This window comes from Barbatula barbatula, assembly GCF_947034865.1.
Source record: "Barbatula barbatula genome assembly, chromosome: 8".
Lineage (NCBI taxonomy): Eukaryota > Metazoa > Chordata > Actinopteri > Cypriniformes > Nemacheilidae > Barbatula > Barbatula barbatula.
Genome location: NC_136771.1, coordinates 7,415,360 through 7,432,539, shown reverse-complemented (window position 1 = coordinate 7,432,539; position 17,180 = coordinate 7,415,360). Strand labels below are relative to the sequence as shown.

The 17,180-nt window shown below is 38.6% G+C and overlaps 1 protein-coding gene across 11 annotated transcripts; it reads right to left on the bottom strand.

Annotated features, from left to right (window-relative positions):
- Positions 1-3,979: 3,979 nt before the first annotated feature.
- On the bottom strand, positions 3,980-16,911 carry osbp (oxysterol binding protein). 11 transcript variants are annotated; one of them, XM_079463040.1, is made up of 19 exons: positions 16,806-16,898; positions 15,502-15,672; positions 12,782-12,990; positions 12,504-12,666; positions 12,228-12,339; positions 11,944-12,142; positions 11,685-11,799; positions 11,445-11,505; positions 11,036-11,203; positions 10,714-10,959; positions 10,482-10,602; positions 9,997-10,100; positions 9,759-9,854; positions 9,457-9,644; positions 9,036-9,265; positions 7,757-7,804; positions 7,629-7,667; positions 7,140-7,178; positions 3,980-5,901 (listed from the first exon to the last, which is right to left on the bottom strand). In XM_079463040.1, exons 1-19 carry the CDS (start codon positions 16,868-16,870, stop codon positions 5,759-5,761), a joined length of 2,517 nt encoding a protein of 838 aa, XP_079319166.1. In that variant the 5' UTR covers positions 16,871-16,898; the 3' UTR covers positions 3,980-5,758. The 11 variants fall into 11 exon arrangements, with proteins under 11 accessions (XP_079319166.1, XP_079319169.1, XP_079319170.1 ...); XM_079463043.1 differs by having other exon boundaries at positions 15,502-15,744; positions 16,806-16,828; XM_079463044.1 differs by having other exon boundaries at positions 16,749-16,807.
- Between the last annotated feature and the right edge of the window lie 269 nt (positions 16,912-17,180).

Here is a 17,180-nt window from a genome sequence, read left to right as displayed (position 1 = left end):
TCTTCACTACGTTATAAAGCATGATTACGCCACTGCATTCAATAAGCAAATGTTTAACATGTTTTTACCTTTAATATAGAACAGTACATTACTTAAATATTTGTACAAGATATGTAATGTCCACACCTCTTACCACACCTCTTAATTGAAGTATAATTGGCCTATCAATCACATTCGAGAGATAGAGAGATATAGAGAGAGGCACTATAGCTTTTTAGCGAAATAGAGAGAAAAAACAATAGCAAAAAAGAGCGCACATCCTATCAAACAACAGCATGTTTTGCAACCATCACCTGTAGACTGATATGATCGCTGCTGTTCATGTGTTGAATCCTGAATAGGTTCAATTTGTATTGACTCAGAATTCTGGTCATTCTTCATTTGTCTGAGGAATTCTCCTGGTGACAAATTTTTAATGTCCGATATAATCGCTCGGCTGATGCGATAGGTGCGATTCTTGTCAAAACGCGACTGATTTGAATGCTGCGTGACATAGATCTCATCAAAAACGATTTTGTTTCCGGGCGATCGGACTAACACGATTATACGGTCTGTATTGCTGTCAGGTACGTCGGAATCGTAATTCTTAGTGACAGCATGAGGAAGTGCACGCTGAGGGTGGAGACGGTTGCTCAGGTTACCCACTTCATAGTACGTCAGATGTGTACGTGGAAGAAGTCCTTCTAGATTATAAAATTTGTGAAAGCCGAAAGATCCGTCTTCCGGGTTGAACCACGTAAATATCCTGCCTTTTCTGTCGATGTCGACACAATCCATTGCAAACCAAAAAAGTAAACTGAGACCATGTCTGGGATATGGCTGACCAAACCTGGATTTTCTCAGCTCGGATAAATTTTTCAAGGTTCCCACCATTTTTAACAGCTGTGTTTGGGGAAAATATGAAAAGGTTACAGTTACAGTAAAACATTTTGAAGTTTTCACGCAAGAACAATACATTTTTGTACTCATAGGTAATTTATTTAGCCTATTCATTTTTTAGAGTAATAATACATTCAATGATTGATCAAATAAACGTGCCCGTCTGCTAAAGATCTTCATATTTGGAAAACATCAGCTGTGTAAAAACATCCGCTAAACATTTTAGAAAGAGCTTTTGTACATCCATTCTAAAACATACACATCTTACAGACATCTGGTCTATGACGTCTTGCAGATGAAAATGCAGACATCAAATAGCTGTCTGCTAGACGTACGTGTGCTGTCAGGGTATAAACATCTTCTGCGTCTCGCTTTCACGGGTTATTAACGCACAATATTTGTCACGATTGCCCTGGTTGTCATAATGCGATTTCATTTGGAAAAGTTCAGGATTAACTAATTAAATCATGGAGACGGAATTTGGAAAGGACTGGTTTTAATAAGCATATTTTTTTGAAGACAATAAAAAAATTGAACTGCACTATTTACCTGCTTATTTGAGCTGGATCTGTAGCCTTTGACATCACAATCTGGTTTAGCCTTTTTTATTGTTAGTGGGCGGAGCGGAGTCTGGAAAACGAGGCTGAATCCAGCTTCTTATTCGCAGTTTCTTATTGACGCTATCCGTTCCACCTCAAAAACGCGAAGCAATCCGCTTTTCCAGTTTCTTATTCGAGCTTATTTTAGGGATCATCTCGCGTTTCTCTTCTTTTACTTTTTTAAAATAAAAACTTTTTTGCGTGCGCGCGTGTGTGTGTGTTTGAGTGCACAGAGGATGGGTGGGATGCTGCTTGCTGTCTAAGTCATGACATGCTGAATGCCCCTTGGATGAACGTGAACTTCACGTGGAACCTCCATCACCCACTCCCCCTACCATTCTCTATATTACTTTGATAGGACCGTTTTTTAGGCAGCCTCAGAATATTAATCATATCCAAAAGTACCTACATGTTTGTAAGTGCAATATTCTAGTGCAGAGCCTGCAATACGGTTTATGCATAATTAAGTAAATTACGTGTATATTTGTAAAAAGCATAGTATACACCGTTTTGTAATACTTTGCATATCTATAATTAACTGTACATCTTATGTAAATTAATTATTTTCATCATTGATGTATTTTATTGTTATTCTATATATATATATATATATATATTTCCATTTCCTATGATTTTCTATACTGTATTTTTTTTTGCTTGTCTGTGTGTGCACAATTGGAAAATAAAGCTTATTCGAATTTTCTTCTGATCCACTGCTCTTATACAATTTATTATACTCTTGTTGGTCTTAGCCAGTGCGTATATTACTGCTATGTAGTTACATGTATTTGGATTTATGTAAACTTTGTCACTTGTTGTATGTACAGAATATGTGTTTTTGTACAAGTATGTCTTTGAGGGTGCGTTAAAAGTTCCACAGGTGGGTTATACCTTGTCTTAATGTCTACCGCATGGGGTGCCATATCTCGACTTTCTTTGAGGGTGCGTTAGAAGTTCTACATTGGAGTTATACCCAGCATTTGCGACTAACATTTAGCCAAAAAGAAGATCTTTTTACCGTAGCATTTTGGAGTTATTGACCCCTGAAGTTGGCATATTTCACAGTACTCTTCAATGGGCCGTTGCACTTTTTTGAGGTGCTACATCTCAAAAACCTTTAAGGGTGCGTTAAAAGTTCTACATATAGGTTATACCTAGTATCATTGACTACCACCTGGCCAAAAAACAGACAATTTTACTGTAGAATTTTAGAGTTATGGACCCCTGAAGTTGGCATATTTCACAGTACTCTTCAATGGGCCGTTGCACTTATGGGACATTTTGAGGTGCTACATCTCGAAAACCTTTAAGGGTGCATTAAAAGTTCTACATATAGGTTATACCCAGTATCCTTGACTACCACCTGGCCAAAAAACAGACATTTTTACTGTAACATTTTGGAGTTATGGACCCCTGAAGTTGGCATATTTCACAATACTCTTCAATGCGCCTTTGCACTTATGGGACATTTTAGGTGCTACATCTTGAAATGTTGAGCTGTAGCTGTAAATCTGTCAAAGAAAAAAAAACGAATACGTTCAGGATAGAAACCAGTACAACCAGCATTGAATCATTTCCAAACTCATTACTGGAGTGATCACATTTCAGCGCCATTGTTAAGCAAAACATTGCTTTGCTTAAATACACATCACTCATTAAATTGTTTTTGTTTGGAACTACATTTTAGTATATTTAATTAAATTCTGTTAAATTGAATAAAGTATATCAAGTTTTACATTCAACTAAATTCAGTTTAACCAATAATAAAGCAATGTAAATACATTTGACAAGAAATGTTAGAATATACAATTGAGTTAAGTTCAGTTCAATTTAAAAAAGTAAATTAAGTTGAATACTTAACTGAATTCAGTTTAACCAATAATAAAGCAATGAATTATATTATATAGGATACTGTACCTCAAGCAAGTAAGATAAAAGATGCAAGTAACCAGAGAGGGCAAATTAACCAGGACACTTTTTTTATAATTTAGTCCCTAACAGCAATAAATGAATGAAATTTATGACAGTCACCAGTCTCACACACAGAAAATGTTGCATTTTTATCAATATGTTTCATATACTCATTTTTAAATATTACAATTTTAGATAATGTTTATGCATATTATTTCCAATCCTATACTTTCATTGCTGTTGGTAAATTACTACTGCTGCAGTGTGCTTTGCAAGACATGACCCAACTTAAGATGAAACTGAATGACAAACATGCTACATGTTTTGGAGGAACTGTTGTCAAGGGAGTCGTGTTTGTTCAAATGTGTTTCAGAACAAGAAGTATGCACATTAAATCACTTTCATTATTATAAACTGACAGACTGAAAGTTTTTCATTTTGGCCGAAATATCACCATTTGCAATATACTGATTAGTACTTGATGAGAGTGAATTCTCCACAAACTGCATTTATAATCGCAGCAGATCTTTTTTTATCATGGCAACATGCACATGGTGAAAGAGGCCATAAACAAAGACATGACAACAGGCTGTTGTGTGTTTGATTATTTTCCTTTTCCAAACCAGCTTTTATTACATCATCAGTCTGCACCAGGACGACAGTCCAGAGCAATTCTGTGTTCATTACACAATGATCAGAGGCCGAGAGAGAGACACAAACGATGGAAAAGGATAAAGAAAACTAGCTGCAATAAGGAAAACCTGTGGAATGGCGTTCACTTGAGAAAGAAAATGTTTTACAGTTTCTCAAAAGAAAAATTTATTATGAAACTATGGTATACAGCGGTAAAAGTGTGAATTCATGGAATGAAGGGATAGATATACATATTTATAAAATTTTCATTAGTCAGAGCCAGGACAATTTCCAAATAAATCAATTCTTTTTGATATAGGGAGAAAAATAAACGCTTCCTAACTTGTTTACATCAAACAGACACCATGAAGAAAATTAAAAAGTCTAAATAATTGTGTTCAACCCTCAAAACTACATCAATTACCACCATTATAACTCTAGCTGTCAGTGTCAGCATAAGAAGAATTATTATTAATAGTATGAATAGTTTTACTTCATTATGTGATATATATATATATATATATACACACACACAAACATCTGATGACTTTGCATTTCTGTATTGTTTTTTTCCACGAGTGTGTTTAAGTACACTTGAAAATAAAATTTGATTTTTCTTTTCGTTTCACTGGAATACATAATAAACCCCAAAAACATCACTCAAAACACACATACACACACGCACACACACACACAGATTTTAAAGTCCTCTCTTGACCTCACTTGCATACAAACACTCGCCTCAGTTTGTGGACACGGTTTCTTTATCTTACTGCCAGTGTAGAAAGGCCAGGAGGGCAGATCTAAGATGCTTTTCTGAGAAGCGAGGATACAGTTTATAATGACATCAAAAAACAGGTTGTTCCTGTCGTGATGTGTGTAATGTGACTATGTTTTATATGCCTAAACTAAAATCAAGAAAAGCAACATGGTTTCTGAAGATTCATAAAGCCAATAATCATCCTTTATTTTCCTCTGGCAACGTTATTTCCTGTTCTTTCAGATAAAACAACTTCATGTGAGCATCAACACCAGGTCTCAGCTCAGCAAAACCCAGATCTGTAGACCACAATTACTCGCCGGGCAGTTGTTAAGAATTAATTCAGTGGGTGTTAGTCAGAGATCTGGAAGATATTCAGACTCTTTCAAGCAGATAACTGAGGAATATCCAGATGTGAAAACCATTCATCTATTTAATAGATGAAATGCAAACACAGAGGTCTGAAACAGGAAGGTCAATAAATGTCAATTTTTTAAACGAAAAAGTCCACAAACTAAGGCGAACAACATCTAAGAAAACTACTAGATCTCTCTCGCACAAGCACAAGTAATTAAAGGTAGAGCTCTAAGGCGCTTCTCTGAACTCACTCAGAGTCTCGCCTCAGAATCCCTTCATTTTGAAAATGCCCCGCGCCCTTCCCCCAATAGATGTGTAAGAGAACCGGTCCAGAGCTTTTGGAAGAGTCTGGAACACGGATGTGATGCTAGGATACACTTTTCTAAGGCTACCAACAAAACCAGAAAACCTGTGTCTTAATTATTCTGCTAATACACAAGAGAAAACAGAAGTGGGATAACGTTCCCAAATGTTGTCCCTCATTGTCCACTAAGTACAGCACAGGTGGAGAAGCGGAGAGCGTGTTCAAGTTTATCTGGGCTTGTGTTTGTTATCTGGGGGGTTTCGTGGGGTGGTTTAGTTCACTTTCCTGGCGAAGGGGAGGTGTGCGTGATTTAGATTAGAAGATATCCGGGCAGTATTCCCAGTTGCCTTGATCCTTAGTTTCCCAGTATCCCCCTTTGTAGATGTGTGTGGGTTCCCCAGTCGCCTGATCCACCTGCCGCTCGAACCACATTGACTTGTAGCTGTCCTGGTGAACGCCTGTTTGAATGCAACAAACAAAAGTAAACAACAACGTAATTGTGCAAACGAGCAGTTACATGAGAGCAAGTAGAGGAAGCGTCCCACTAGCTAAATTATAAATTGACTTAATTTTGGTTGAGAAACAAAACCTGTCACAAAAACTGATTATGAAAGACTGGTCACAGACTACATAACCGCTGATAGAATGACAGCAAGTCAATGAGTAAAACAGTTAGTGGGACACCAGCCAGAATCAGTTCTAAATTTGGCAAAGTGCACAAAAAAGAAAATTAAACGCTAAACACAAATACAGCTAGTTCTCATTTTTAGAAGCTCACTAGAACACAACAATGACTGGACTGCATCAGCAACAACAACTAACTGGAGGTGACAACAGATTATATGACTCTGAAACCTACAATCTCTGATTCTACTAATTTCACACTACATTTAAGCAGTTGGTTGATAAAAAAGAACTTAACATAAAAAATTAATAAACCAAGGGAATGATATGGGCATATGTGATAGATTGAAGTCCTAAAAGGGCTTTGGGTAGATGTTACTTGCTTTTGACTGGAGCTCCATAAGGTCCCTCCACTAGAGCAACAAATAGCAAACAATAAGATAATGAATTTCTCTTTCTTTCTCTTTTTTGAGAGTATAGTGATATAAACAAGTGTGACATCAGTGGATTATAACACTGCTGTTACTAAAAAAGATAAGATTTGCAAAAGTAAATTTTATGAAATGTTTAGATCTGACAATGGATTCTGACTACAATTGCCAATAGAAAAGCACTGCGACTGCACATCTCTATATCGCCATCTCTGTTTGAAACATACAATTGCAGGCTACTGGAAGTACTTATCTTTGCATATGTTGAAGTCAAATATCTTTGAGAAATCGTACCTGACAGCTCAACTTCTAACTCATTATAATAAGCTTGCCGTTGTAAACCGCCGTGTAGTAAAATGTATACATTTTTATGTAATTGCACAATAACTGATTTTTATTTATTTGTAACCTAAAAAAGTTATGATTGCAGCATTACTGTAGCTTTATACTTATTTATGTCAATGTTGACTTCTGTGTAAACAGCAGTGATACAAAATGTACAGTGATTCTAATACGTGCTTTTTATGTGATAGTATATCAATGTATAAACTCCGATAAACACGGACATACTTTCTATATAGTGTGTGGAGAAGTTAAAGCTTTACAAACAATGTGAGTGGGTGTGTGTGGGGGGTACTTGCTTGAGTACTCTGGTGGGTGACACCCGTGCAGTGTCTCAGCTAGATTGGTAGAGGTGGGGACGGAGAAATGGGGACAAACAGAAGATGAGTGTGAGATGTCAGCATGTAAGGGAGGTGCAAACTGAATAAAATAAATATCAACAAAATCCTCTAAACTTATGAGCTCACGCTTCCCCCTGCTGGATGTTAAATGAGGGCAGTCGAAATCATGCATCATGGTTGAGACACGTGATTTGAAGAGAAATGTAATGAGGGCTAAGTCTAATTAAAAACATATCACGATCTGCTCATTGTTCTGGGAAACTACAACTTTATAATAATCCGGTAAAGCAGACCTGCAGAGTGGAACTGAACTCTATTCAGAACCACACCGTTCAGATCAAGATATCAAAGTAACTGTGCAAATTCTGCAAACAGCCCCGAGTCTAAACAGATTGAATGCTACACAGCTGCAAGCTGTGCTAATTCAGCTACATGAGGGCTACTTGCTTGAGAGCGAGAGATCGGAGGAAGTTTCATCTGTGTCAGCTGATGTTGGGACAGACAGAGGAAGCAAATGATTGGATGATGAATGTGACAGACATGCGTGATTAAGAGTGGAATGGGATGATACTTGCTTTTGAAAGAGGTCTCAGAGGGCTCGCAGGCAATCTCGACTTCATCAGCTGATCAGAGTTGAGACGAGCAGCACGGAAATTAAAAAGGGGGATGCAAATTAAGACAAAAAGAAAGAATACAATGAATGACACGATGAAGGTGAGGAACATGCTGGATATTAATGTCGAGGCAAACAGGCATCATTACAGAGTGTTTTGTTAGTGTGTTTGTTTGTTAGAGAAGAGAAGAGAAAAGACATCGGTGAACCTCTGATGCATGGGGAACCCTAAAAGACACGAATTAACCTACGGCTGTCAAGTCGATTAATCTCAATTAATTGATTGCAAAATAAATGTTTGTGTTTATTAAATACACATGTGTGTACATATTGATTTGCATATATTTATAAACAAACATACGTGTATGTATTTAAGAAATGTGTTATTTTGATAAATGAATACGTAAATATACATACACGTTTTATTTGTACACAATATTATTTAAATGTGTATATAGAGAATGCGAAGCTACGTCATGCCTTCTTTTGTGCCATCTTGGAAGGATCGCTGCAATTGTGTTTAACGCAGTGTTCTTTTTTTTCTTGTTTGAAAAATTTAACTATGGTAGGTTGGTCCTGCTGTGTTAAAAACTGTAATAACATCCCGCATAGTCACTCCGGAAAAGCCCCTGGTTCTTACACTTTAGATCAAACAAAACAAATAATGGTACATATCAAAACAATAATAGCAGTAAAGTATGATCCTCCCAAGATGGTGGCACCACTGCAACATAGGGCATGGCGTGAGCTTCACATTCTCTAAATAGTTATGCAAATATTTGTCGATATAGTGTACACATGTATGTGTGTCCATTTATATGCACACAAAAATGTTTTATTAAAATGCAAACATTTATTTAGGATACAATTCATTACGATTAATCGATTGGACAGCCCTAGTTTAAACAAATACTCTATATACTTGCACAAACAAAAACTTAGAGATACAAATATTGTCCATAATACCTTTTGGTGCCATTTTTTATTTGCTACGTCATAAAAGTGGCCTTCGAAACTTTGTTTCAAAACCAAAATAAATACTAAGATCGTTCTTATCCATTGCAATTCATGCATCAGAGGGTGAAACAGAAAACAAACAATTAAAGAAAAGCAGGAGTACTTGCTTTTGAAAGGCGAGTCAGATATTGAATCCTCAATGAGAGCTTGAGGGAATAAGAGACAGACAGGAGTGAATGAAAGACAGGAAACGGTAACATTGAGTGAGTCTGGTGGAATCTTACCCTCCTCTGAAGGATTGGTGGCACGGTTGGCCTCTCGCTCCCGCTCTCTGCGAGTGGTGCGCTGTTTCTCCTCTAGCCGCTGTTTCTCAGCGTTGGCCTCCTCCCAGCGACCCTGTTCCATCAAGCGCTGGTCCGGCCGTCTTCTGCTGTCCGTGGGAGCCACGCCATCCTCCGGCTCATTCAGCGTCAGTGCCAGCGAAGAAAAGTAGTACATGTTCTCTGCACCCTCCCTGGACGGAGACAACGGAAGTCAAAAAGTGACAAGCTTGACAGATTATTGTAACAGCTTTCTTAAAATTGTCTTCAAAGTCAAAGATTTGCTATGTTTAAAGTGAAATTAACATTACAAGTGCACTACACATGAAACCGGTCTGAGATCCTGAAACTGTAATGTATTCGAGAGCATCAGGAAACATCTTACGGCAAAGGATTTTTCTTCCACAGCTCTTTGGCTTTAAGTGTTTGATAGACAGTTTTTTGTCGGCCCTCTGCACCGTTCTCCCCACCTCTGCTGCTTTGCATGACACGCGAGCACTCCATCTTCTCATCCCACGTCCCAGACAGAACGTAGTGTGCCTTGTCATCCTTATCTGTCACCACGCCTGTGACCTAGAGGAGGGAGGAGAAAACCAAAGACAAATTGCAGACAGATGAAACATCAAACCCTACACAAGATGATGAAAAAGGAAGTGGGTATGTTTACATTCTGTAGAAGTGACTCACCTTTCTGGCTACGTCTCTGGAAAAGTAGCTATACGGAGCGAATTTGAGATGACACCGGTCGCCCGTTCTGTGGTTCACAACGTCTATTTCTCCGGACTAGAAACGATATAGATACAAATAGTCTTATAGATTGAAGAAAAGGCATTATACAAATTTAGGAGCTATGTTTGTATAGTGCAATCTTAAATTACAAATCGCAAAAGAAATTCTGATCATACAAGACAGTGAAGGTTCTTACCTGATCTATCCATAGTTTCCCAACAATGATATTGTGCACTGTGGTTGTAACTTTCTTCCAGGTGTAGTGATTGTTACTCTTCTCAAACATACAATGAATTGAACCTGAGGACACAACGAAGCAATTTAGACAATCTTAGTGTAAAGAAGGACTGTTCCTATATAAACATATAAAAAATTACCATTATCATTTACAGCAGCATATGAGCACTTAGACCAGCAAAACCAAAGTACAAATATCATTGGATTAGCAAACATATGTTAAACTGAGGGGATTCATTTTAATTAGGACACTTTTTCACCATACTAGGTTCAATGGGTAGCAAAACTGTTTCAAACATTACATGCTAATGTTTTTCATTACACGTCCTGTTTCATAACACACTACGTTTGTTTTAAGAACACAAACTCTTTTCTGCACTTGCTCGAGTCATCATAAATCTCAGACATACTGACGCAGTCAGATAAAAATATGACAAGTCTTACCAAGAGGCATAATGGAGAGGTATTTGCCCCTGAACTTGCTGGCCAGGGCAATCTCCTGTCTCAGGGTCCAGCCTCGTTCGGAGATTGCGTGATGGGCCGCAGCCGGAGGATGATGACTCACCTGAGTAGAGAGACCGAATTTTTTGTTCACATTCAAACTAAATTCACATTATTTCTCACTAAGTCACTTCCTATTCACTAAGATCTACAGTAATGGAACACGTCCAATCACCTGCTCGCAGAGGGACCTGTAGCCGCAATCCTGAAAGCGGTCCAGCTCAAATGTCTCACCCAGCAGAGGGTTGAAGGGTTTGCCTGTACGGTGAACTGTAGTGGAGTAAGAGGAAACGGTGAAAGCTGCCACGTAGCACATCTGCTCCAGAGAGCTCTGGCACTTGGCAGCCCGATCCAGCAGTTCGTAGTACTCGAGATCTTCTGAGAGACGTTGCAACATGGACAGGGGTTCGTTGAAGTTCACCTGCCGAGAGAGGGTAATGAATTTACAAACGAAATTGAGATTCAGTGCTGCTTTAAATATTTATCGATATGCATACAGGCATTGGGATTTTGGAGAGCTCTTTTCCGATACAATTCTTCATGATGCTCCATAGATTGAGCGAGTAATTTGGTTTATCTGGGATGCGGGTCCGTCTCTTCTTCATAGGCACAACCTCCTGGGACTGCGGGGACTCGGGATTGGATGCCATGGACTGCTCATCCAGCTGTGAGAGATAAAATGAGTTGATGAGTTCAATTCATTTTTGTGAAACAGTTCAAGCTGATTCAACATGAACGATTCATTTTAATGCTCCGATTCTTCATTCAATCAATTATTTGCGCCACCATGGACAATTTTATTAAATGCAGCTTTGTTATAATTAACTATGTTTACGTTATTATGTTCAACATTTTGACGAGACAATATGGCTGTTTGGTTAAAATGATCCCACAAGCATCTCATACCGATGTGGTTCCATCATCCATTCCCAGTTCGCTGCTGATACCACTGACGTTACTGCCAGATCTCCTGAGACAAAGTGAAAGAGGGTATGAGAGAGCCACAGGGTGTGACAAAGAGAAGCAGAAGGAGAACGAAGGAAGGGGAGTGAAGAGGAGGATACACACTTAGGTCCAGTAAGGTAACACATACATAAGAAGGATGGGAGGAGTGTATACAACAGGAGAAAAGGAGGAAATAAAGACCTGTGATATTTGGGATCTGCTGGTACAGTGATGAACCCTTGAACGTCCTCGCATGCGTCGAAAAACTCATTCTCGTCATCCTCGTCGCTGGCATCGCCCTTTACTGGAGCCGAGCCTGTGGGACCGATCAGAAGCGGGAAGTAAAAAATATACTGAACATCAGTGACTGCATACACTCTGGGGGTTAACGCCTCTGCCAAGGGGGCTGTAGATTTAGCAGCGGTGCAGGAATTAGTACATGGCAAGAGAAGTATAGTACCTTTGCTGTCAATGGCAGGGTTGCTCTGGGAAGGAGGCAGTACAGTAGCTCCTCTGAAGGCTCTCTCAAGATGGTTGTGTTGTTTGGCGAGCTGCTCCAGCGTTTCCTCTAATCTCACTCTCTGCTCTCGCTCAGCCTGCAGTGCTTTCTGCCAGCGCTTACTGTGAGCCTGAGCCAATGCTAGGAAGTCCCGGCAAGCCTGGTTGTCAGATTGACAAAGCAGTGTTTTTTTTACATATTGTAACTATTTCCTTTTACTGAAAGTAAACGTGTAGCTGTCTTACATTGATCATGGCGTTGGAGGTGATGCGGAAGAGTGTGGCTCTCTCCGTCACCTGCTTAATCTTTTCACTCGTTTCTCCTCCCGGTCGAATGCCTTCAAGCTCAGACAAGGACCTAAGGGAGAGCACAAAAATCAACATATTACACTTTGTGTGGTGATATGTGCCTTTAATGTACACCAGTAGCTGGAGAAAACAACACCATATTAATAGATTAGATTCTTAGGCACTAAAAAAGGGCAAATCCGACTTTACAGTTTGATATTAAGAGTGACTGACCGCTGAAGAGCAGAGCCGTGTTTGGCGATGAGGTCATTACAAGTGCTAAGATCCTCCACCTTGCTTCCCAGAGTTCGGAGGGTGGACTGAACTTCTGAGTTGCGTGAACCTCCACCCTGCCCTGACGCCGGAGAACTGGCCATGCACTCGGTTTCAGAGTCATCTGTAGAGATAAATTAAACAAACTTCTAGTTTGCTCACTGGTTGATTTGAAAGGCTTTTGGAACAACCGTTACGGGAAAAAACAACATTTATCCAGACTCAGCTGTATGACTGACCTGATTCCGCCTGCATGCGGACAGCTTTGGCTTTGGCCAGTTCTAGTGCGGTGATCCAGCGCTGGCGCTCCACCTCTGAGCTGGCCTTCAGATGGTACGTCTGTGCGCCACCATTAGAAATTACAAAGTTGCATGAGTCCTCCACCGCAATGTTGGCCGTGGCCAGGTTGATGGTGCCCCGGCATGTGTGACCCATCTCTGCCTGGGTCCTGAAAGAGAACAATCTTACTAGTAATGACGGAATTTAACTAACAATGTGTTAAAACAAACAAGCATTTAAGATAAATGCTTATGGAACTAGTTTTTTTGATTTGCAAGTTTGCAAGGTTCACAGCAGGAAACTTTTCAAAGCTAAATACAGTGGTAATAAAGTCTTATAAATGTATTAAAACTATTATAAATGTGATGATTTTTTGGAAAATCAAGTAACACTTTATAAAAAACAGATAATTCTTATTCTTACTGTCTTTTTTGTGGGTAAGCAGATACAAACAATCATCCCTCATTAACAAATCAGTCTGGGGTCAGTGCAAAAACATGACAAGTTTTTAAATGATATGCTTCAGCGTTATCAAAGTTCATTGAATAAAGCCTGAAAGCAAAACTTGAACCTGACAGCTGTTATTCAGTGTCTGATGCAATATTCATGAATCAGCGCTGAAATGCTTACATTCGAGAAACGCCTCCAGATAGTTTTACTCTCAATCTTGTGACAGAGAAAAACTGTTATTACTGCTGTCCTATTCCTTCTATTTTATATCAAATAGAAAATGTGTCTTGTGTGTTCAGATATATTGATAAACACACAGAGAAGATAACCTGATAACTTTCCCAACAGGGGCACCACTGCATCCTGAAATATTTTCCTGGTTTTCATTGTCCCCATATCCATTTTACAAAACACTTCAATATGAACCAAATCAGGCAGAACAATCAGTACATTACAGCTGGACATATATCTTTTAGAGCAGTGGTTCTCAACCTTTTCATGGTCGCACCCCCCTGTAAGCCATTTACAAAAACTGCCGCCCCCATACTGTACATATACAGTATATATATATATATATAAACAAAAGAAACCCAAAAGAAGCCATCACATAAATTAATGGGTTTCATTAAAATACCATTGTGAACTGTTATCTCTTTGCATTAAAACCATTAGAAAATTGTAGCGTTTTGGGCATTATTCCAAAATCTGCCAGATCACGAGAACGGTGTTATATTCCTTGGTACTCAATAAAAATATAAGAACATAAAAACTAAATGATTTCTAGCCAAGAAATCACATCATAGACAAGCGGCAATGTAAATATTTATATTTACTACAGCAACATGACTGGAAGGCAATTGTGCAATTGAATAAAACCATAAATATGGTCTTAGAATACGATTGTAAATTACACATTTCGTCACAATATATTTTCCAAGGTGCCTAAAAAACCCAGAAATGTCGTTCTTGAACACCTCTTTGTACAAAGTGATTTAATACATATGAAGAGTTTGGTTCCGAAATGAGATGACCAAAGAATTTCAAAAATAAAAAAGTCAATGTTTTTTTTATTGTGCAGTCCAATTAATATCAATCAAACTGCAGTTGGTTTCTTTTGAATTGAGCCATAATAACTCAAATAATACAGATAACTAACAAAAAAATCACTGTTTTAATAAAAACATATTAACATAATACAAATATTTTTTTTAATGAAGTTCTCCTTTTGGAACCAAACTAGTCATATATACACATACTATCAGCATGAACTGTCTGCACTACTGTTTGTTTAATTGTATTCAAGACAAAATACAAATAATTATGAAAGCGCGTCTAAAAATAACGTGGATCCTCACTGACACTTTCCAACAGCTGATGGGTTGGTAATTGTTCTATTTAGAGAATTAAACATCAAGTTAAGTGGGTGGATTTGATAGAATGTCTTATCCTCTCATCTCAAACTGTTGAGCAAACAGTGACGATCACACGGACAAACACACACGCCGGCACTCTTGTGCACTCAAACACACACGCAAGTTGCACACACAATTAATAATTGACAGAGATGAATACTGCTTCATATCTGATCGGTGTGACTCTAATCTAATTAAGTCAAAAGGCATCATCTCACGGGCAGACAAACGTAAACAAGGCCAAAACAAAACACAAAGATAGGCCAAACAAAACTGATAAATTCCTAAAAGAGCTTTGTAGACAAATTTTGCGCAGTAGGAAGAATACTGAGTGAGCGTTGCTTGTCGGTGTTAAACGTGTTGCAACAATGCCAGGCTGTTCTGTGTGGTTGCTAGGGCTTTGATGTGTGGTTGCTAGGGGGCTCACATCAACAAAGGCTCTCCAAAGTCTCTGGGAACTTCAGGTCCATTCTCCAATTTCAAACTTTTTTTGCACGGCAGGGAAACATCACAAATCCAATATAATCCATGTTCCAGGCATAAGGTTTAATATATAGGATTTGGATGTCATAATGCTAATCATGACTAGAAATATTCATGGACAATACTTTACACAATATCATGACCAAATTCGTTATCAAAACACCACCTTAACTTTCCACCTTATCAGATGTTGACAGGGGCCAAAGAACACTATGACACTACAAAAAATGTTAATTAGAACAGATCTGACATTCCTATCAACCCACGGGAGACCTGTAGTCTGCAGATAGTCGATACATTCACGTTCTTGACAAAGATCAGTAAACTCTTCTCACCTGTAGTAAGACAGCAAACCGTTGCTCAGGACAAACCATCGCCTTTGATATCCCTTGATGTAATTTGTCCATTTGAAGAGCCAGCCTTTGTACATGTCTCCTGGGGCTGGGGTGGGTGCCTTGGGCTCCGACATCACGACAGCCCGTGGCTTCACAGTGTCTTTAGGGGGCCTTGGTCAATACAAACAGGTTAAACATGTTTGTTTACTACTTTACCTGTATGAGCAACCAACCAATATCCATCTGTGAGATGGAAGGGCGTAAACTTACTAATCTGTACTTTATTGACATAGAATTTTTTCAAATATAAATAAGCAAACAACACCCAAAGTCCAAATAATATACAACAGCTAATCGGTTTGTTTACATAGACCAAGGGTGCGTGGCAGCCTATCTAGATTGTATAATAGGCAGCAGTACAGGTGCTGTATACCCAGAGACATTTTAGGCATGACGTTAATGATTCCCAAAACACGTCGTCTAGGTAGACAGCACATAGGTTTTGAAACACAGCCCAACTCTTGCGCGAAAAGAGTTATAATTACTAAGTCATAACGTATATAATATGGAGGTTCATACGTGCGCTGGTTTCGCTTACGTGTCCAAACACAAACTCGCTGGGGGAACAACAACTTACATCAGGATTTTTATAGGCACGACGAAACGAAAACCATTTAAACGACAGTTATGAGTTAGTATTCATGCCATTAATAAATAAACAATTTTCGAGGAAGTTTAAACTTTAAATAAATGCGGCCTGTGCGAGGCATAACTTACAACAACACCCAAACGACCTCCCAATGACAATGTGCACTCACACCAAACACAACATGAACACTTATAATTCTTTGAATTAAAGTAGCCTCTGGTGCATAGAATGTCTGTCAAAAGCCTGCGCGTAAGTTACATACAAAATGACTTTGACGGCTAATTCAGCTAACGGCTAATAAAACTGACGCGCTATCGCGAGACGTGGACACATATCGTAAAAAGCACAAATATATCTCTAAATAGCTACATGTGAACCGATATATCATTTGTAAACCATTTAAATGCGCGTCAATTCCTCAAAGGTATTTTAATCATGTCAGCGCAAGGGGAAATGTGGGTTCAAGTGAAGCTAGCTAGCTTGTGCTAACCTTCAATCTATAATGACATATATAAAACAAAATAAAGCGCAACATTTGGTAATATCTAGAGAAAATCACACCTAACTGCATGACGTAACGGGAAAATACGAAACTTACAGTGCATTGGGTGTTTCAATGATTTAAAGGGCGTTATGTGTCCAGCACAGCTCTTACCTGATCTTTGAATGATCCTCTCTGAAGAAGGAAGTCACAGTGACATGAGAGCGCACAACTCGCATAAAAGTCACATTATTTCATCTCCCCCTCACAATTTAGGGAATGCCCTGCTTTCGATCAATAAACGTGAATGACTTATCTCTTTTGATAGTTGTATTTTAGCTCGGGTTGTGTTTAGTTTCAAAGTACTGTTCAGATTTAAATGAAGCAGTGTAATGGTTGCATACAGTGGGGCCTCGTGGTAAAATCACTGTAACACAAGGTTTTGATGAAACTGAAACTTTTTTGATTTTAATTTTGATTTAATAAACAGATATGATGTTAAGAATACTAATAAGAATCAAGAAAAGAAGCAAAATAGCTGTGGTGGGG